The sequence below is a fragment of the Homarus americanus genome, unplaced genomic scaffold (genome assembly GCF_018991925.1).
Source record: "Homarus americanus isolate GMGI-L3 unplaced genomic scaffold, GMGI_Hamer_2.0 scaffold25483, whole genome shotgun sequence".
NCBI classification, from domain to species: Eukaryota; Metazoa; Arthropoda; class Malacostraca; order Decapoda; family Nephropidae; genus Homarus; species Homarus americanus.
The window spans coordinates 3,959,909-3,983,529 of record NW_024726235.1 but is presented as its reverse complement, the minus strand read 5'-3'; the positions used below and the strand labels follow the sequence as shown (position 1 = coordinate 3,983,529).

At 34.2% G+C, this 23,621-nt stretch overlaps 1 protein-coding gene across 8 annotated transcripts in view; it reads right to left on the bottom strand.

The window, feature by feature from the left end:
• LOC121865439 (oxidation resistance protein 1-like) overlaps nt 1-23,621 on the bottom strand; it is a 141,018-nt gene that overhangs the window by 52,244 nt on the left and 65,153 nt on the right. For 7 of the 8 annotated variants that reach the window (XM_042364865.1, XM_042364860.1, XM_042364861.1 and 4 more), the window contains 5 exons: nt 21,724-21,911; nt 20,929-21,514; nt 16,259-16,470; nt 6,796-7,005; nt 344-618 (listed from right to left, as the gene is read on the bottom strand). In XM_042364865.1, the coding sequence (XP_042220799.1) occupies nt 344-618; nt 6,796-7,005; nt 16,259-16,470; nt 20,929-21,514; nt 21,724-21,911 (1,471 nt within the window). The remainder of the gene's footprint in view (nt 1-343; nt 619-6,795; nt 7,006-16,258; nt 16,471-20,928; nt 21,515-21,723; nt 21,912-23,621) is intronic. The other variant, XM_042364867.1, reaches the window with a different exon arrangement.

Below are 23,621 nucleotides of genomic sequence, written 5' to 3'. Positions count from 1 at the left end.
GTTCCAACTTAGGGACTTAGTGCTATAATATATAAGTCACTAAGTGGAGGGCATTAGGCCATAAGTAACACCAATTATTTCATCATTAGTTTATCTTACCTAGAGGTTCATTCACAATCACAATCAACTAAATTACTTCATAGTAAGTAAAACAACAAAATGATTTTTCTGGTCATAGCTTCATAACTGCACATTTTCCTCAATCTGAATCATTCAGAAGATTCATAAAAAAATTCAGATCATCTTTCAATTAAAATTTAAGTACTCAACTGATCTATCAATATCTCTATTTCACTACGTATTCACAAAATTACCAATAGAATAAAAAAATTTTTTTACTTACTGTCAAATGATGCGAAGAGCTCAGGCATATCATCCATACTGACCATACTCTTGAGACCAAATTTGGGGCCTTCCTTATACTGCGCTCTCTTCTGTGCTTGTTGATTTTCTGTTGTGATCAATCCCAGTGTGTTAGCTAGGATCTGTTGTTGCTGTGATGATTGCTGATTAACAGCATGTGTTGGTATGCCTGATGCTAGAGGAGGGGTTTGTTGGGTTGACACTAACAAAGGTTGTTGGTTTGTTGGTCGCCTTGCAAAGTCCATTGATGGCCGCCTGAGAAATGGAAATCAAGAATAGATTAACCATAGTAATGAAATTCCAAAATTTTAAACTACTGTACTGATAAACATTAAATATACTGTACAGGTATAATGTCTTAAAGGGGCTTTTTTATATCGAAAATGAGTTTCTTGTCCATTGTATGTTAAAGAGTCTAAAAAATAATTATGTATATCATTTCTAATATTGTACTGTACTAACAACCCACACAAGATATAATGTTCAGTGTACAAACACAAACCTTATCAAATAAATACAAAGGATAATTAAATGACAAACTGATGATGGTTAGGACAGTCTCAAAGCAGTAAACATCAAAGTTTCAGTGTTGTATAAAGTGATCTTCAAATGAAATCCTCAGTAACATATTTTGGTGATAACTGCAAACACCGTCATATAAGGGTCTGTGCACACAAGCTTACCACAGCTAACACACTGTTTCTAGAGATGCCAATACACTGTACAGAACAGGGTACAGTATTTCTAATTAAGGCTTCTGAGTGTTAATGATCAATAAAGCTGAATAGTGTATGTGTTTTCTATCAACAATTTGATACACAAAATACAATACAGTAGTACTTATATGATTTTCTCATAACCAAAAACATCAAGTACTGTATCTGAAAGCTCGGGTCAATAATAAAATAAAAAACCCAAAAGGTCTTAAAAAAAAAATTACTGCTACCGGTAGCTAAGGGTAGCAGATGAACCATACTGTAAGAACTTACATTTAAAGTCGAAATGTGTAAGAGCCCAAAAATTTCTGACCCAAAACACCATGGTATAAACTTAGATGCACTCTAGTCCAAAGCATTTAAACCCTGCAATTGGTCACTGGTGTAACACACGCACATAAACATCACTACAAATGGCAATACTGTATATTAGTCTGGTGCTGGGAACATCTTGAATTATTGGCCACAATGAAAAGAACCTATCATCATATGATACCATCAACTTTCTTTAAATTGTGGATACTCACAACACATTGTTCTCTCTTTATAGACTTATTTTTGGACATTTAAGAAGGGCGATTTTAGGGGAAAGTCTGCACGTGGTGGTGGTCTGGAGCAGTCATGCAACTTGTGAGGCCTGAGCGTGTGTTCACATATGTATGTATGTGTGTGTGTGTGTGTGTGTATGTATATGTGTGTGTGTGTGTGTGTGTGTGTGTGTGTGTGTGTGTGTGTGTGTGTGTGTGTGTCACTAGCAAGATGTAGAAATGCACACATCTATCAGTTTTCTTGATGTAATTTTTCATTGTTAGAACATTTTTATTGTAACATCATGTTGTAGAGCAGCATTTAATTATTGTTGGTAAAAGCAAATAAACAGCTGATTAAGGGCTATATTCAAGATTGTTTAGCTTGAGATCTCCCTATGGGGATTACCCATGTTTTGCATTCAAGAAGCGTGGAGAATGATCATGGCGTGAACAATGCTCACAGATATTACTGGAATTTTCGTGAGAAGGGGATGGGCGCCGTAAGGGTAGATCAATGTTGACCATTAACATAATTACAATTACAAATATGTTGCAATGCTTCTAGTATAGTAAAAAAAAACAATCATCATACATATGTGATGAATTTCGCTGATGGACAAGGACAGATATGGCGTTTAGACATTCATACTCTACCCCAAAAAATATTTCACGTTTGTTTACCAAAAATCAGACCGCCAAATTTGAAACCCATTCATGAATCTAGTGTAAATATAGAGGAAGGTCTTACTATAGAAATATTCTTCCAATTTTGTTGTTGTCTTTAGGCCTACTCTAATCAAACAGTCGCGTGTGTGAACTCACTTGCCACTAATACAGAAGATACATTTGATAATTCTATTGATTTAGTATATCTTTATTTTTATTGCCCATAACTAACATTACAGTATGGATTGTTTGACATAATCCAGGAAGATTTCTCTTTATGAAGTTGTCAATATTTTTACTGGTGATGTACAGTATTAATGAAATTAATGAAATATTTCAATACTTGCAGCATATTTGCCTAGGTCAGGGTTCAATACTTGTAGCATATTAGCCTCGGTCAGGGCTGAAGTCTTCACTCTACCTCACACATTCAAGTGAATTCATTCATCACCAGTATACATGACTGGCAAATTTTTAAAAGTTGCCCATAATGTCCCACAACATTTTTGCATCCAGTTCTAGACATATCTCATCATTCTGAGTACCTTTCATTCTATACATTCCTGTCACAAATGAATAATAGCGAACATAATAGAACCTGACCTAATCAACCAAAGAAACCTACCTTACCTTATGTAACACACCTAGCCAGCCCCCCTGGACCCCCCCCATATTTTGTTATCTGGTACCAATGAAAGCAACTTTAATGAAGCTTCATGGTACAATTTTAGATTTTATGTGGACGTGAGAGTGCGCTCGGACCAAGCAGGTCGGTTGTAAACCAACAGACGTCGCGCTGTGACTCGGCAGATTATGTGCAACTTGAAAAAAAATACCACAAGATTTGTACTTTGTACAATACAGTATATTGTATATGATAATTCTATTGATTCAGTATATCTTTATTAATTTTTATTGCCCACAATTAACAGTAATGTGATCAGTTGCTCATGTACAGCATACCAAAATTCCCTTTTTTCCTATGTTGGCAGACCTGGAGCAAGTCCCACACAAACTCCACAATATGTACCACCTAGAATGTGACCAATGCCCATGGCTTGGGCAAAGCTTCATTGTGAGGATTCCTCATGAGGAAAGCCCATGTAAAACAATCTTGAATACAGCCCAATGACTTGCGCTTGGCAGTGCAGCAGCCATAGAACCCAACGCATCACTTCCTCCACCTCTTTTATCGTCTAACACATCTATCCCTCAGCTGTTATGTAAAAATATTTTTATTTTATCATGGTGTTGTTGAGCTGTGTTTAATTATAGTAGGAAAAAACTCGGTTGATAAGCATGTACTTTTTCTTTTTATCCAACTGCTAATGAAGCATAAATTTGACTGTAATCGAAGGAACTAAATACTGTACGGTATAGAGGTAGCAAGGGCCGAAGATTGCTGTAAACAGCTGTGGTGAGACACCTTAAAAAATAACCAATGCCACAATGATATCATTGGGGTAGTCACTAGTCTTTACAATACAGCAACATAATTGCACTAGCTGCAGATTCCAGCAAATACTAGACAATATCTTGCCTACAAGTTTTTTCTGTGTTGGTCACCTATGGTGACAACCTACACCATATGACTAAGGATCATATTTCACAATTGTCTTTTATGGTGAAATTAGCCCAAGAACTTGATGTTTAAATTTATAATTTGGGGTTGTCTAATACAGTTCTGTACAGTATGTCAAGTCACCTTATATGCCAGTATATATGGTACACAAACAAAATGCATAACTTATGTTTGTGGTGGCTTGGTGGAGCGTGGAAATCTGGAGTGAGGTGGTGGTGTGGTCCCTGCATTACTGATCACAGGAGATAAAGAGGGTTGACTGACCAGGAGATAAGTAGGGTTGACTGACCGCAAGATATGGAGGGTAGACGAGTTTCCTTTCACCGTACTGTACACTAAGAATTATATACATTACAGTACTTATATCTTGTACAGTAGACCCTAGTTTTCCCAGTTAGACAGTACTGTACTCTACTTTTTTTTCCTTTATTTCATGGCACCATAAATTACTAATTATTTTTATCGTGTGATCAAACCATTGTTTTGTTTTGTAAGCTCGTTTTCTAAGCTCAGAATAATTTAATATTTTCAAATGGACTACAGGTACTGCATTCATCAGCCTAAGATAAACCCAGGAGAAAATGGGGCCACTACAATCAGATTCAGGCCACCAAACTGATAACGAGGGGAAAATAAGCAATATTTTGAATACTGTATTGTAAATACTCACTGTATTTTCACTCATTTTTTTTAAGACTGAAACATGATCCCTGAGGAAGTTACTACCAGTAGAGATTCATAGTGACTACTAACGATGTTAGTAAGCAAATAGACAAATTAAACCTAACATATCACCAGATTCCAATGAGTTATTTGCTAGAGCATTAAAGGAATGTTAGGAAGAACTCAGTCCATATACCCATTTACCATCAAAAAGGGGCATTGTGCCAGAATCCTGGAGGATAGTGAATGTAATAACCGATTTTCCAAAAGGGAGACAGTTCACTATCCTAAACTACTGCCCAATCAGCTTAACATCAATTGTGGGAAAATTATTGGGAGTAATACGGTAGTCACAGATTTTATACAAAATCACCTTGATAAATACAAGCTCTTTTAATGACTAATAGCATGGCTATACTAGTGAGTATTCATGTCTGAAGAATCTATTTTCATTTTTTTAATTGATTTGAATTACTTGTAGTCAATGATGGACACTACTATGATGTGGTTTACCTTGACTTTAGCAATGTAATTGACAGGGTCCCTCGCAAAAGTGGAGGCACATGTCATCGGAGGGGAAATTATAAATAGGATAAGGGCATAGTTAACAGACAGGAAGTACAGAGCTAGCAACATTGGCATAAAATCCGAATGGGGTAACGTCAAGTGGTGTACCCCGAGGCTCAGTATTGAAAGGCTATAGATTCCCTAGAAAGCATTTACGGGAGGATAACAAAGTTAATTCCGGGCATTAGGAACCTTGAGTATAAAGACAGAATAAGAAAAGAAAATTTGCATTTCCTTCAAGAGACAGTGTGGGGCAATATGACTGAAGTGTATACTATATATGGAAGTCTGGGTTAAATAAAGGTGATATAACTGAATTAATTTAAGTATCAAATCAGGAGCGAGTGCACAGCAATGGTTTTAAATTAGATATAAATTGGAATTAGGTAAACACTGGTTTGGAATACAGTTATGGATAGAGTGGAACAAATAACCAATCACCATCATCAGCTGAAAATTGTTGGAAATATATACAAGTGATATGGGCTGGGTGTAAACAGGGTTGTCTAGTATAGATCAAGAAGCAGTTTCCCCCATCACCTCACTCATCATGCCCATTTCTCTGGGCAAATTAAAATAAATTTTTTTATTATTAAATATTCGTGAATAAATTGAAACAAAAATTTCTGAGTACGTACTGCACAGTGTGAAATTGGGGTAGCGTATCGAGTATTTTATATTGTTTCAAAAAATATGTTTTTACGGTTTGGTATTTTCAAATGAAACACTACATTCATCAACCAAAGAAAAGTGATCAGTTAATGACAAGTGAAAGTTCCCCTGTATCTCACGAGATGGCAGTATGGGCGTGTCATCTGCTAGTGTTTGGCGAGTCACTAGTGTTGGCCGTCATGACATCTGACTTGTAGTCCAGGAAGCAGTTGTTTAGATCTAAGTGGAGTTATAATTTGTTAAAAAGTGTTTTAAACTGATTGAATTTGTGTTGAAGTGAGAAAAGTGGTTTGCAGTGAAGCAAGAGACATCATCTTACTGCTGATTGACTGACTTAATGTGCCCATGTTGTAACACCTTATATGACTGATGTTTGCAGTTATTTAAAATACAGTGTGGATAACTGAGAGTCTGCTGTAATATTTCATATCAATAATCTATAGCTGATATTACAAATGAGTACTGTACCTTGAGTATGGGAATGGAAATGCTGTTTTACAAATATGTAGAATGTGAGTAAACATTCAATACCAATGATATGCTGAAATCAGGAGCACACTGAATAAATTGTGAGTTCACAATATCACAACAAATTTTGTTGTTACAAACAATTAAATAAATATAGAGTTGTAAGAACAGAGGCATAATCCCTGTCTTTAAAAAAAATGAATTATTAATTTAAAGGTTAAATAGTGAAGAAGTTTTGAGTTTCTATAACATCCAATAACTAAACATTCATGTAAAATTGTATGAAATATCGAATGAAAGAGTCATCAAACATATTTCATTAAATTTTAAATGGAAAGGGTGCAATAAGTTCAAGAAAATAAAGTTTAGATTATGTTTTTAACCCTTAGGATGGTGTGCCTGAAAAACAAAACACTTAATAAGGGTGGACCATAGAAGTACAGCATAAATATAAAGATCAGAGCAGTTGCATGCAAAAATCAGGCTAAAATCAGACAGCAAGCATAAAAGCAATAAGCCAAAAAGACAGAAAACCCAAGACACTGAGGCACACCTAAGCCCTGCTTACCCTGGATGGAATATAGGTATGCCTTTCCTTTCCTCCTTGTCATTACCCAAGCTTGACTGTTTGCGGTAAAAAACAGAGTGCGCTACACGGTACCCCTCAAGTGAACCTGGGGGGGTACCCAGCTCCGTTACATCCCGCACGGAGCTCGTGGAATCAGAGGGGGAGCGAGCGAAAAGCCCACTACTGAAGTCAACCAGGTATTTGGGCGAACTGCAGTAACAAGACAGAAGTCCATGCTAGCCTATCCTGGGTTACAGGCAGTTGCAAAATATGAAATGCCTTGTATGATTAACATTTTACTGCAACTGGCTTTGACAGTATTTTAGATAATTTACCAATCAACCAAATGTCAATTACAAGCACGGTATAAAAAGAATTTAGTCTTGTGATGTTAATGCTTAATCTTACAGAACCTCATACAAGACATTAGTTTAGTTTAAAAATTGCTCATAGCATGCAAAAGCCTACCATTCATTGGAAATCAGAAAAACAAGGCTATTTAGGAACCTTACTTACATGTACCTTGATCTAATTATGTGTACTGGACAAAATGTCTACTTCAAAACTTATTACTTATAAATATCATAGGGATACAAATAAAGATTTTAAAGAGTATATTACACTAATATTATACACAAACTATTGCATCAATGGACCTTAGTGAAGTGTGTTTAAACTAATGCTACAATATTCAGGCAAACTTGGTCCTAAAACTCTCTTTTAATGAAAGCATCATAAATGGTCACCAATCATAGTTAAAGAAGACCCATAATGGAAGAAGATATTGACTTCCTCTGTAAGTGGTGTTTGTTGTTAAGTTCATTGTTTTTGTAAGTACTTTAAGCAATTGGTACTCCTCATTTATCTGTCTAAAGTCATTGACAAGAAGTGGGTACACTTATTCCAGTCAGTACGGTACATTTATTTTTCAAACATTATGGCTCTTTATCAGTAATCTTAGAGAAAGAAGTAATTCTGAATGATATAAGATCACTGAGTTCCTAATATCATTCTTCAATGATTTTAAAAATTGAGAAAAATATAATGGGGGTTGGCAAAAATATTTTTGGGACAATTACCGGCAGATAACTAAGACGGACGGAGGGAGGGGGATTAATATTTAGGCTTTTCCTGAAACTGCAACACCATATCTAAAACTGCCTTTCAGGAACATTCATCATTAACATATCATATCTATATAATTACTTAAAACATACTGTAAATTCTTGATTCAGATAAATTAGCTATCTAAAATTCTCTAGTCAAAATATGACTTTTTCAAATATCAGAAGAGCCTCTCAAGTTAAGATGATTAGAACTGCTCCACTTTTGGTCTGCAATGTCTATTAAAAAAAGAAAAAAAAATCTCCAATTATTTAACTTTGCCAATTACAACACTGTATTCTTAATTAAAGTAATGTTATTGTAAATTTACATTCATGCTCTCCACATAAAGGATATGAGAGAAACATCACAACATTCTACATTCCATACAAACAAGAGAGCCCCTAAGACTTCACTGTTGTAATATAAATTCTTTTTACTGTCATACAAAAAGATCATCTCCTTTTAAACCAATTCTTTTTACAAAACCTTTCTTCTCTTTCTCAACAAGATTCGCAATGGCTGACTCGGTGACAAAGACATACAATTCAACAAGTTGCTGATTTGCGTAGGGATGCATTCCTAAAACGTGTACATTAATAAGACATGTTTTTTCCCATAGAGCTAAGTATTATTATTAGAGCAACATTCCCAGGCCAAATTTTCAAACACCAACTTAAGCCTCACTTTACTAAATATTGGAGAAATTTTTCAAACAAATCAATAGAGAACATAAATGAAATGCATATAAATAGACAATCAAATGATTGTCAATACATGAGTACTTGTACTTACTAAAATAAAACCGATATTATATACACATGGAAAAAAAAGTATCTACTGCATCCACACTTTGTGCGAAACAATAGGACACCATGGATGAAGGATTTTGACAATCTAACCAAGACAACGCAAGTCATATTGACTGTTTCAAATTACCGATACATCAGAGCCATCTGGACGGTTACTTTATTTTACCGTGTGAACCCTGGTACAGTATATACAGTAGACAATCATTTTACCGTGTATCACCACCACTATCATTCTAATTCTGCTTGTTTAGTGGCTAACTACAGTATACTAATACCTTTCAGGCATATAACTCAATAAATGTCTGTCTGTCAGGGGTGTGGAGTGGTGGTGTTAATGTCGTGGCTGGCTTTTTCATGTGAGCTGTGTGGCTGGGTTGCATGTGGTCATTTAGAAGTGGTGACATGTACCCTGCTTACAAATATTTATGGCACTTGATACAGCTCATAAGTCTTTGTTTTCATTTTTGTATGTATTAAAATACCAAAATTCAGTAGCTACATCAAGTTCCATAAATATTTATATTAATTATATCTACCAAATAACTCAATAAAAAAGTGTGATTAAAAATTTAAACTTAATACTTGTAGATGATAAAAATGATATGTACATGACTAATGTTAATTTGCCAAGCCAACCTATTACATTAAAGTGTGTGTGGTTGTGGACTTAACAGCTGACTTGCCCTCTGTGTGGGTGACAGCAGTTAACGGAATGTTAGGTGGTCAAAATCGCAAATTCGAAGTTGAATCTTGAAATTACTGTACAGTACAATACAGTACTTTTAATTCTGAAAATGTACTGATTTTTGAGTTTAGATAGATAGATTTATTGCATTAAATTATCATACATTTTTCACATTGGTTCACCATGTTTTGTTTAATCCTAAATGTACTAGAGAGAAATTATAAAAGAACATGACACAGAGATTTACCAAGCCAAATCATACAATATGCAGTAATGTTATGTAACTCGTAACCCATAAAATCATTATACAATAGTACACTACAAGATGAAAGCGAGTAGCCTAGATCCACATATGACATGGACAGTGAGACAAACTGCGTGCGGTAGAATTGCAGCGTCACTCCCACCCTTCACCTTACATTTCCCGAGCGCACGGCGGTGGGAAATTTGAGAATTAATTATCTTCCAAATGCAGTTAAATAGAAGTATGGGCTTCAATTAATAAAGCAAGGCAAAGCCCTGGCTCAGATAAACGATCAACGGTAAAATGATCGTCTACTGTATATTTGTAATTATTGGAGTACTTGCAGAACATTTTCCACTCATAGTTATGGATCTTTTGAATGAATGGTGCAAAAATAATCATGGAATATTAATCAACACTTTAACTGAGGCTGAGGCAAATTCATTGGCTGAGGTGAGGCATTACCACTTTGAATGGTCAGCTGTCAACAAGGGTGTCATGACGTTAATTCTGGCACGTTATTTGAATCTTTGTAGTGCTCACCACATAAAAAAAAAGTTATACAAGTAATGGATATTTTGTCAAATAGAACCAACTTAAATTAGCGACTTGCTGTACATAAACTGGACAATACTACAGTACTATGTAATAAGTAAAGGGGGCTCTATCATGATGCAAAAATCCTCAATATAAAACTTAGTGAATTGAAGCTGAAGGATATTCTTTTAAAGGATTGAAGTGGAGGTTGCTGTGTAAATAAATAACACTGAGGTAGTAACCATCTTTTGGTATCGGTAATTGTTATTCACCCCAAAATACCAAAGCCATAGCTAATGCTACTATTAGCCCAGTACCTTATGCTCTAATATCTTCTGCACACTGATCAATATTTGGGCTACTTATAAATTAGCAGAACTTTTAACAAACTAATCATTATCTAGATGACAAGAAAATTGTTTCCTTTTAATAAAAATAATATATTTATAACCCGATAAAATCTGTTCGAGGATCACAAATGGTGTTTACATTGTAGACACAGGAGTCAAAAAGCATGCCTTAGTTCTGATAAAGAAAATTTACTAATAAACCATGTCTTAATGCATGAACCATATACAAAATCTTGTTGGACCATTTTTTGAGCGTTGTTACCAAGGGATAATATGCAAAAGTTGCTTTCAATATCAGTAATGCACCACGAGATACTTTATCCTACTCATAAACAGTGTTGCATGAGTAATATTCAAATTGGGTGAATAGAAATTATCAATGAACAATAGGACAAGTTAATGTTAGTGTATTCATGTTTACAACAATTACAAGTCAGTACATTTCAAGTTCATCAACTAAGTTGAGTACCTCTTATTTGTCCACCAAAATCAACCTCAACCAAGTGAGTACAGCCGAATGCTAATAATTCAGTTTACAAATGTGGACTGAATGTCATAACTGCTGGTTCTTAACATTGCCCAACAAGGACAAAGAAAATATGTTTAATCAACATGCAGATAATGGGAATATCTAAATACCTGTATATGATACCTGCAATGTATTAAACAAGTAGGTTTGGTCTGCAGCCATTTTAATTTCTATATTTTATATTTAATAGATTTATGACAATCCTATTAAGATTTTGTCTTCTAAAATCAACTGATAAAGTTAATATCAGCTGTCCATTCAAATGCACATCCCACATGAACATAATGATAAAAACAATGGTAAGATACATTCGACTGTACGCTGGGTTTCCGATTAACATACAATACAGTTCTCTGTTAATGAAGGAGTATTATCAATATCACACACAATGTCACCTCCAATTACATTAGTACTATATATAGAGACCTTGTATTATCATCTAATACCAGAAAGAATAGCAGTGTTGTTACTTCATGCTCATCAAATCTCAAAAAAGTGCATCATCCAAAACTGTGCACATGTGAAAGTCTAAAAAATTATTCTGTTTATAGATGCAAAACTGGATCTGCTGACTTTTGCCTATCTAATGGAAAGCTTTAGCATTTTTTTCACAGCTTATATATAAATATATATATATATATATATATATATATATATATATATATATATATATATATATATATATATATATATATATATATATATATATATATATATATATATATATATATATATATATATATATATATATATATATATATATACACAGAGTATGCTATAACGAACGTAATTGGTTCCAGAACCTGCTCGTTATAGCATTCGTTCATATAGGATTAATCTGCCCAGCCCCAAATACAACCACTTAACACTGAACAAATTCGTGGAAAATGTAAAAATACGAACTTTATCTTCCTTATTATTCAGCATGCAGGTATTCTAAACACTGCACATCACTCACTTCACGAGTCTTGGCTAGGTCCTCAAACAATTGTTTAGCCTTCTAAGCTTCACTAAGTTACACTGCATTTCTCCTTATCCACACAAAAAACACCCAACACAACACCCAAGTCTAGATTCCTTAGCCACTTGCACAGTTTTAACCCTCTTATTCTTCAAATCGCATATATAGTCGATTTAGCCATCCCATACATCACTAAGTTTTCAATGCTTCTTCCATTCTCATCTCTTTATACTTTCTAGTTTCAAGGGTTATTAGCTTTCACTCTTGGACAATTCATTGTTACAATTATATATTATAACAAAATAGTTATACAAATAACGTGACTTTCCACATCAAAAGACGAAATTTCAACAATAACACTGGTGCACTGGCTAAATGAGATCAAAGATGGCGCCGACGCTTGTTAGTCAGGTACAACAATATCCATGCGCCAGGCAAGTAGTCCCGTATTCATCCGCCGTTGTAGGAGTTATGGTTATAGCATTCTCAATTTTATAGGTAAAACCGTTCGTTATAGAATATTCTAGTAGGATCCGCTCGTTATAGCATACCCCAGCTATAACTAACGCAACTCCTACAACGAACGCGATGAATACGGGACTACTGCCTGGCGATGAATATTGTTGTACCGCAATCCACAACAAGAGCGCCAGGCGCCATCTTTGTCTCATTGTGTAGCCAGTGCACCAGTGTTATTGTTGAAATTTCGTCTTTGATGTGAAAGTCATATTTGTATAACTATTTTGTTATACAAGTACAATTGTAACAATGAATTGTCCAAAGCGGTGAGAAAGCTAATAACCCTTGAAACTAAGAAAGAAATTATAAAGAAACGTGAGAATGGAAGAAGCATTGCTAAACTTAGTGATGTATGATGGCTAACCGACTATATGTACGAATTTGAAGAATAAAGAGGAGTTAAAAACTGTGCAAGTGGCTAAGGGAATCTTTAGACTTAGCAAAGCAAGGTGTAATGATTGAAGAGATAGAAAAATTTACTCTTAGTGTGGATAAAGGAGAAAGAAATAGCAGGTGGTAACATTAGTGAAGCTTATAATTTGTGAGAAGGCTAAACAATTGTTTGAGGACCAAAGCCAAGACTCCCAGTGGAAGTGATAGTGATGTGCCAGTGTTTAGGAGTACCTGCATGCTGAATAACACTAAGGTAAGATAAAGTTCCGTATTTTTTACATTTTCCACAGAATTTTTTCAGTGTTAAGTGGTTGTAGGGCCGAACGGATTAATCCTATAACTAACGCAGGTTCTGGAACCAATTACTTGCTATAGAATATTCGTAGTGATCCGCTGCTATACATACCCACTATATATATATATATATATATATATATATATATATATATATATATATATATATATATATATATATATATATATATATATATATATATATATATATATATATATATATATATATATATATATATATATATATATATATATATATATATATATATATATATACACAGTATTACCTACTAAGTTTCACTTAACGCGCTTTTTTCATATACCTGTATCCTCACTTAACGCGTTCAATTGATCTGTAAAGTGAGGGTTCACTGTATACATACATACATACATACACACACATACATACATACATACATACATACATACATACATACATACATACATACATACATACATACATACATACATACATACATACATACATTTATTCATTATATATATATATATATATATATATATATATATATATATATATATATATATATATATATATATATATATATATATATATATATATATATATATATATATATATATATATATATATATATATATATATATATATATATATATATATATATATATATATATATATATATATATATATTACTGGCATCCTCCTCAACGAATTCAACCTGCCCAGAAGGTCGTTCGTTAACCGAAACATAACCGAACCATTGTTTCAATGGGTTTTGGGTATTGGTTCCAGCTCAAAATTTCCTAAATTCAACAAAATGGTAGAAAAGTTCACTTACTTTGAGGTGTGTATGTAGAAGGCTCCTGGATGATGATGATGATGATGATGATGATGGGATTTAGAATGGGGTGGAGGAGAAGGAAGAAGAGAAGGCATTGGTGGAAGAGAAGTCACCCCATGGCCATTTCACCCATAAAATTTTAGCCTCTTGGTAATTCAAGATTATTTTCTTTAAATCAACACTGCACTGCATTATATGTCAATATGTAAAATATATTTCAAATGACCAATAATTTGCTTTGGAAACACAGAAAAAAGCGTTTAGTTGAAGAGAGTCTCAAGCAAGATGTTACTTCCAGTGAAAACAGAGAGAGACTAATCCTGTTTGCTGTGTTAAGAGGCTGGATGCCGAGCATTAAACTAGAATTTTACCTTCTGATTATGTTCAATAATTGTTAAAATGGCTAAAAAATTGAATATTAAACTTTTAAAATTATTGAATAGTATAAACTTCTTGATATTTACTAAAATAGTAAGGAATTTAAGCCCTAGAACCGATTAATGGCTATGACTGATACTAAAGCTGGTTGCCCGGTCAGCATAAAAAACATGTTGAGGTCGGGTTCATAAGAACTTTAACCAATTTTTCTAACCGAATTGAAGATCCTATGGAAGGCAGTTCGTTAATCAAATACGCTAACCGAGGTGTTCAAACGAAGTCACTGTATATATATACATATATTATATATATATATATTATATATATATATATATATATATATATATATATATATATAATATATATATATATATATATATATATATATTATCAAACCCCCGACTTACGACAAGTTAGGACCCAAATCCAGGTCGTAAGTCGATATGGTCAAGTCCGATATAAAAAAAAAATTTTTTTTTTTTAATAAAAATCTACAATGAATTACAGTACAGTAAAAGTAATAAATAATGATGAATGGATACAGTACAGTGAAAGTAATAAATAATAGGAATGGATACAGTGTGACGAGCATAACCTTTAATGTAGTCAGCTGAATGCACAATCCCTATAATTAATTATACATGGAGACTACATTTACTGAAACTTTTCGGTATAGAAATGCGTGTGTCATTTAAAAATTTTTTTTTATCTGAGGCGGTCGTAAGTCCCGACGGTCGTAAGTCCAAATGTAAGTCGGTCAGGTATATATATATATATAATATATATATATATATATATATATATATATATATATATATATATATACAGTATATATATATATAATATGTATATACTATATATATATATATATATATATATATATATATATATATATATATATATATATATATATATATATATATATATATATATATATATATATATATATATATATATATATATATACAGGGAGTTCTGCTATAACGCGTATTTTGATAACGCGAATTTGCTCTAACGCGATTTATGAATTCGGAACAATATTTGTATAACGCGAACGCTTGTTTGCTATAACGCGATTTTTGCTTACTATTTCTCCAATTTTGTGGTATTAACTGTGAATATGGTAAAGAAGAATATCTCCAAAAGGCGCTCTGATGATAGAATTCCCGGTGATTATCGTAAAAGAAAGGATATAACACTTGAAGAGAAGCTCAATGTTATCAACCTCAAAATCACCCTTCTCCCCCATCAAGTTACATTCATATTTTTTCAAGGTAAAGTGTTAAATTTACTGTATGATTTCATTATTAGATATGAATGTAACATTTATTTAGACTGTGCTATCCTTTGTGTTAGGCTAAATACTAAATTTTTTCGATTTCGAGTAATCTGCACCTAACCCTATTTTCTCCATAAGCCCTGTTATTTCTATTACGCGATTTTCTATAACACGATATATATATATATATATATATATATATATATATATATATATATATATATATATATATATATATATATATATATATATATATATATATATATATATATATATATATATATATATACACATTATATATACTGTATTCCTACAAAATCAAGACAAAATAATAAAAAGCATTTCAATATCACATTCAAATCTCTTTGTCAAAAACATTATGCTCTAATATATCCATCGGTAATGTCTTAAAATTTTAAAATGATCCTCATTAATCAAGACCTCTATGCATTGTCCTTAGCAAAAATTAGCAGATACCTTCATGTTAAGAAGCAAAGCCCTTTACAAAATTAAATAAAACTGGTTGTAATCTATTCATTCAACTTTACAAATCTCACCTGGACAGCATACTGGAGACATTGGACATACTGAATACATTGGAAAACATTCCTGCTTTGTTTCCATCAGGTCCCTCTGGGCCAACATTCCCTCCGACAGTACTGACTGGTGGTGCTGATGATGGGTGGGCCGCCTGGTTCTGGGCCATGCTGTCTTTATCCGTGTTGAAGCTTTCCATCCATGACAGAGGATATGACAGGCGTTTGAAAACCTATAAATATAAGGCATTTTCTAAGTTTTAATCATTGAAGTTCATCCTTCATATGTATTAGCAATGAATAACATATACACTGTTTAGTAAATAAAGAAGAATGTGACAAATTCCTATCCACCAGGTATTCCTTATTCTCAAATGTACTGGTAACCCTTATTCCCATCTCTGATCAGTATTCCTTATTGTTACTAATTATATATTTAACTCTATTCCCTAGTATTTCCGTACAACCAATTTAAAAATAAATTCTCAAATTTTTCCGTTTACACTTGTTGTGCATTAACAATTATGCTATTCACAAATTTATATTTCCCTTGAAACATCAAGAGTAACCAACATGTACCGTATAACCAGTACTATAAAAAGAGTTTTGAACAGCTGCAATCTTAAACCTTTTCTCATTTGTTATTTTTATACCCTCTACATGTACAGTACCTGCCTCTGTTTGCCAGTTGGTATCTTAATATTACATCATCCAGTTTACACTAGAATAACCCGTTATAGTACATCCTTCTTTCTTCACATAGCCAAACTGTGGAATGCTCTGCCTTCTTCTGTGGTTCCATACTCATACAATCTGTCTCGCTTCAAAAAGCTGGTTTTCCAGCACCTTTGTGGTGTAGATTAATATAATAATTTTCTTGTCTATTTTCGAGTTCTTTTTACTCTTATTTTTTCGCCCCCCTAGGGTCCCGTTGTGGGTCAATGACCTTTGCCCGGGTGGGCTATTCCCAGTAAAAAAAATAAAAAAAATAAAAAAAAGAAGAATAAAACAAACAGATGATAGAAGCCTGAAATCCCATTTTATAGAAAACACAAGATGAGTGATGTCAGGTTCACTTAAGGGGAGAATATACACCATACAGTACTGTATTTTAAAACTTAGTCCCCTTCCCATTTTTTCCCTTCATATCTTAAAATCCTTTTATGAAAATGAAAGGAAATAAATTCAATGTTTACAAGCTCTTACCTTGAAATGCAATCTAAGTTTTTACATTTACATCCCAATTGACTTCTTTCTCCATGAATTCATGATCTGCTCCTTCCCGGTGTACAAGAACATTACCCTCGCACATATTGAAAGTCTACTGTATTTACTGTACATATTGTTAAAAATAATAACTCTTCAGTAGAATAAGTTGTTCTTTCGCTATGCAGTACGGTACAGTAAACCCTTGTTAATCGTGGGTTTGTGATTTGTGGTTTCAACTATTTGCAGTAAGCAGATGGTGGCTATCTTACAAGCCTCTCCTGCAGCACAACGAGTAAACCCCACACGTCTGCAGCAGTGGAGTGAAATTGAAAAGGCAGAAGTCAGTAATGACCCTGACAAAGAAAGTTGAATTAATAATTACGTTAAAAGGGGATCAGTGCTGCCGCAGCTGATCGGTTGTTTGGAATAGGTATGCAGTACTGCACCGAGATAGTATAAGTTACTATTTGCCAATTTGCCTATTCGTGCCATTCCTTAGAACCAAATCCCGGCGAATAACAAGGGTTTACTGTACCTGTACTTGTTTTTCTTATCCCTCTGTAACTATGCATCCCACAAAAATACTCTACTGCACCTATCAATCCTGCATACCTGTATGTTCATTGTGGTGTAGATTAATATAACTTTTTTCTTTTCTATTTTTAATTTCTTTCTATTCTTATGTTTTTAACCCCTAGGCTCCGTTGTGGGTTGTTGAACCTGTGCCCGGGTGCCCGAGTGGGCTAATTCCCTTTAAAAAAAACCTGTACATTATGCTTGAACATGTTATTTGCTTTTTTTTTTTTTTAGGGAGAGAGAGACTACTCAGGGGATTGATCTTCTCTACTTAAATCTAAATTAGCTCCATGAATTTTCTTTTAACATCTCTTGGGAGAAAGAATGCCTTAGAGGGATTGAGATATACAGAGTTGATACTTCCTGATATTTTATAAGGATTAAGGTCTTCATCAAGAGGAAAAAAAGCAGTATTCTCTTCCAAGCCTTTTCCTGTTAATGTAGGGTAGCTGTAACCCCTTCTGCAACAAGGCCCCAAATCTGTTTTCCTATTATCACTTCCTTCCCCAAAAAACACTTGACACCATACTCTCTAGTCATTCGTGCATACTGCTTCTTCTTGGATGTCCACTCCCAATTTTGGTACATCTTTCACCCCATCTTTCTATTCCTTAGTCTTCCCTTCTCATTCTTATCATTATCATATGAACTATACACTCTTTTTTCCAATCTTTCACTTCCCATTCCCTCAACATATAATCTAAGCAGACACCGATCTGCTTTCTACTCTCCATATCATATCTCTCACTTCCACATCTCCTTATTTTTGTCTCTATTATTCTCTGTATCTTATTCATCCCACATATTGCCCTGCAGCATGTCATTTCTGCTTTTTCTAATTTGCTCCTTCCCTTGGCATCAAATAACCTAAAGTTCATAATAAAGTAACAAAGAACAGACTAACCACCCAAAAGGCTCGCGAGCTGAAAAGTGATGTAATTTTAAATAAAAATAATACCACTAATAAAAATAATTTTGACTCCATAATATTTCTACACATCTCCAAGTTGACCTCCACTGACACTGTTCTCACCCCACGGTTAAGATTCAGTAGATGACAACCATGGGACTCTACAATGATATGTATAGAGTACAGTACAGGTGCACCCAGGTTATCGTAAAGGATGTATTCCTAAAAGTTACTGTGAATAATGAATTTGAAAATATTGGGGGTCAGCTGATGTTTGGACTCGCACCTTCCTCTTTTGTGTGTGTGTGTGTGTGTGTTCTTTCATTTGTTTGTTTGTTCATAAGTTGCTGGTCCATGTCCAGTATACATGTCAGAAAACATAAGAGGAGGATTCTGCAGGTCTCTTCCCCATAAGAATCAATGTAATTAGGGGGGGATGTGTCCCCAGCCGGCAACTTTCACCACATATTTTTTATATACACTTCTCATTATCTGAGGTAACTAGGGACCAGGACCACATGTATACTATAGTACTGTACCAGTAAATACTGTATGCAGAATAAATAAAAACTAATTAATAAAAAATTAAAAAATACTGCATTGCTAGTAGGCAATAGTTTCACTGCACTTGGGACACAGAAGTGGCTGAGATCCACAAACACTGCTCCCTCCTCCTCCTCCTCCCACAATCCACACTTCGTGTGATTAAACACAGTATTAGCCAAGTTTTAACCCAGGAATCTTGCTTGAAATTATCAAGACTTGACGATCACGATCATCCAGTTAAATTTCTCCCCAAACTTGCCCAAAATAAATTTCAGTCCAGAATTTGGTCATGAAAGCGCTCATGTGACCGGGGCTTAACTCTAAACTTTCTCCTGTTATACAGTCAAGCAAATTCATTCACCAACATTCGTTAATTTTATCCAAATCATTTACTAAATCAGTGTAAACACCAGGTGTATCATCTCCCATTTACATTTCATATTATTATTCATCAAGCTTGCAACTCTTGCCATTACTCCATAAAGATATTAAACAACCATGGTGACAATACACATTCTAGAAGTAGTCGTCCTTACCCTGCAAACCAGTTTCCCACTTCCCAATCTGCTCTAGGCAATGCTTCACTCTCCTTATAGGAATTTTGAGCAGCAGTCATCAGTTTTTTATTTATTTCATAAATTTTTAATGTTTCTCCATCACATAATTCTTTAAACCCATAAATGCAAAAAACAAATTCTTCCCACCTACAAAATTTTTCACTCACAGTTATTAATCTTCCTTTTCCCTCTCTGAACCTATTTCCAGTACTTGGCAACTTTACACCAATGACAGGCTGAATACTCACAGAGTGGTCAACTTGTGTACAATCACTCACAAGGTCTTCCTAGATGACCAATACCATTTTACAGAACACTGGTATCACATGTATATTAACGTGGTACAATATCACAGACTCATGGTACTATTTCATCAACTAGACAAATGAAGAGTAAGATTAAAAAATTCAAAAGATACAGCAACTGGACAACTTTTACAGTAGAGATAATGGGGGTCAGATACAGATAATAATCAGAAATCTAAAGTAATACTTATTACTAAACTCACTACCTGTAGTTCAATGACTTAAATTGCTTGAAACTTCTACATGACCATACTAGCACTGCTACTTTGTGTTCATCATTACTTTACTCTCACCTCTGCTTGACCCGAGCGTAAAGCACTCAAAGGTTTTGAGGCTGCAGGTTTATGGGTGTGAGTTAACTTTTCTGATGCCGAAGAGTTGCAGCTTGTTTCTGTTCGCCACAACCGGCTTTGTGATATCCACTAGCATAAAAAAAAAATTATGCCTAAATTGTTAAGAGTTATAATAACAAAAAAGTAAAAAAAAATCTATACAAATCTTTTTATCTCCTAGTTTAAATATATATATATATTTTTTAAATGACAGGACAATGGATTAAAAATACTGTAACTTTGCTTCATTGCTTACCTTTTGCTTCCGTGATTCTTGTATACTGGCTTCACTTCCTATGTCTGGTATGGCTTCTTCACCCTCCCCAGTTAGGTCAAAAGTAACTGAAGTGGTCCTCTTCTTATCATTGCACATGGACTCATCTTCCATTTGTGTGGTTGCTGCAGTCCAATCAGTTTGAGCAAGGTCCTGAGCAGCTGTATTATCACATTGGGTTTGAGCAAGGCTTGGGGGTGTGGCATGGGAGTCTTCTAGACGACTTGCCTCAGCTATCGGCGTAAGATCTCCAGCAACAGGTCCTGTTTGCTGCTGCAGGCCACTAGGTGAAGGCTGTCCGGATGAGGGTTGCCCATCACCGCTAGCAGGAGAAACATCTGAACCTATGGGAGTAAGGAGTTCATGCTCAAAGGCCTTTGGAAATGCTGAACTTTCACGTGTATCACCTCCACAAGAACATGATGAATCATTATCATCTTGGGATGCTGCTAATTCAGGAAAAGTTGCATCTTTGCTGAGAGACGCATCCTTCCCTGGAGACTCTTGGCTCCCAGTACGCTCCACGTGACTTGGGCCCCAGTAGATCTCTGGCTTTGGAATTTCAGGCCTTCATGGATGAAAAAAAAAAATACTGTAAATAAGCTGATATAACATTGCCAGTATCTAAACAAACAATAGTCAAGCCTACAATACCTACAATAAACACCATACAAGAAAACATAAATTTACATGTAGTGCATTAATAATTGATGCATACAATTACTGTACAGTACTATTTCATCACACTGTGCACCAATCTTTGCAAATTATACTCACTTTGGTAGATTGGTATCTTTAACTCTCATATGTGCAATGTCATAATAGAGTGCTGCATTAACAACGAACTCCATAGGAGCGATGACACCATAACTTTCAGGCCCATGTTCAATAACCAGAGGATCAGACACATTAGGATCAAACATTACTGCATTTGGAGTCACTAGGAGGACGCCTGCCACAACTCCCTGAGGAGGTAAAACAAAATACTGTAAGCATATAAATGTTTACATCTTGTTCTTGTTCCAAGAGTGACCATTGTTTTACATATTTTACTGAAGTACACTTTGTTTCAATATAATTTATTTTAAACTCTCCATTAACACCTACAAACATATGAACAAATCCCAATCTATCTTTTACTTTCACTCAGGAAAGGTTAATTTTGTTTGTATAAAAGGAGGATTGAATCTTGGAACCCCATTTCATAGCTGAGAGGGGAGGGGTTTGCCTTGCAAGATACTGTACCTTCATGAGGACAACCCCCTGCCAGTTCCTGCTATGGTTAGAGCAGGTTTGGAAAAGAATCAGGATTTATTTCTTTTAAATAAAATAATTTTTTATATCAATTAAAAAAAATTACCAAAATGTTATTTTTTTGTCATTTACCATTACTGTACTGTATATGAAAATATTAAATTTTCTCAATCTAAGGCTTATTGAGGGATAAATGAAAGAAAATTTAGGAATCAAACATTTTTAAGACAGAGGTATCCATGTAACTTGACAGAAAACTGATGAATTATAACATCTGACTATAGCCTACTGGTATCTCAATTAATCAGATATAATTAGCAATAGGAACTTGAAATAAATCTGATCAAACTTGTGTCTTATTTCTCACTCCATTTCCTTACATGCAAACCCTACATTGTATAAGAACTGAATAAAGTTTTATACATTTAAATTTTTTATGTTGGAACACGCGTGATTTAAATGTCCGCAGTGAGATATACAGTAGTCTAGCGAGTCCCGGTGTGTTGTCAAACTGCCTGCTACTCTTAGATGCACTCTCCCAACAGAATATATCCTACTCTCCTAAGTTTTCTTTTATATTTTTATATTACTGTAGAGAGTATAGAATTTTATTTATTCATAAGGCACACGTGCATAATGAGATGAATTTTCTGCAAATTCTATGGTTACTTACGTATAATATTGGCATGACATACAATCGTGAGAGAGGCAACTGACATATTTTGGCGTGATAGAAATACAGTACAGCATAACACTTGTAGGGTACTGTATTTTTAATACTTATTATACAGTTGTACCCCACTTAACGCGGTCAATAGAACCCAGAGGGTCCCGCGTTAAGTGAAATCCGCGTTAAGTGAACAACAAAACATATGGGATTAATTCCAATAGAAACCGGCCCGACCCCCAAACTCCACTTTTTGAAGACACTTAACTATGTTGTAGTAAAAATAACATCTTAATTTTATGATGGTACATGCACACAATTAATACTTAAGAGAAATAGAGAAATACAGTCGCCAAGTTAATGTCCATTCAAATAATGGACTCAACTCCCTCCCCCTCTTCTCACACTACACTACCGGCTCTTCCCTCTCTGAGAAATTTTTGGGGGAAAACCACTAAATTTTAATAAATAATACCTCAAACTAAAGTTAGGATAATACAATTGACATTGCTGGATTCCTTGTAAGACCAGGAATATTTTGAATATAAATGTCATATATTTTGCACAAAAGATAACATAGTTACTCAGAGAAAACATTTTATCTAAAATTTGTATGTCTAATGCAAAATATATGATGTTTATATTCAAAATGGTCACCAAATTATAAGAATTCCAGCAATGTAAATTATATTCTGGCCGGGTAATTTGTATGAATTTTATGAGCTAAAACACATATCTTCAGTTAATAAAAGAA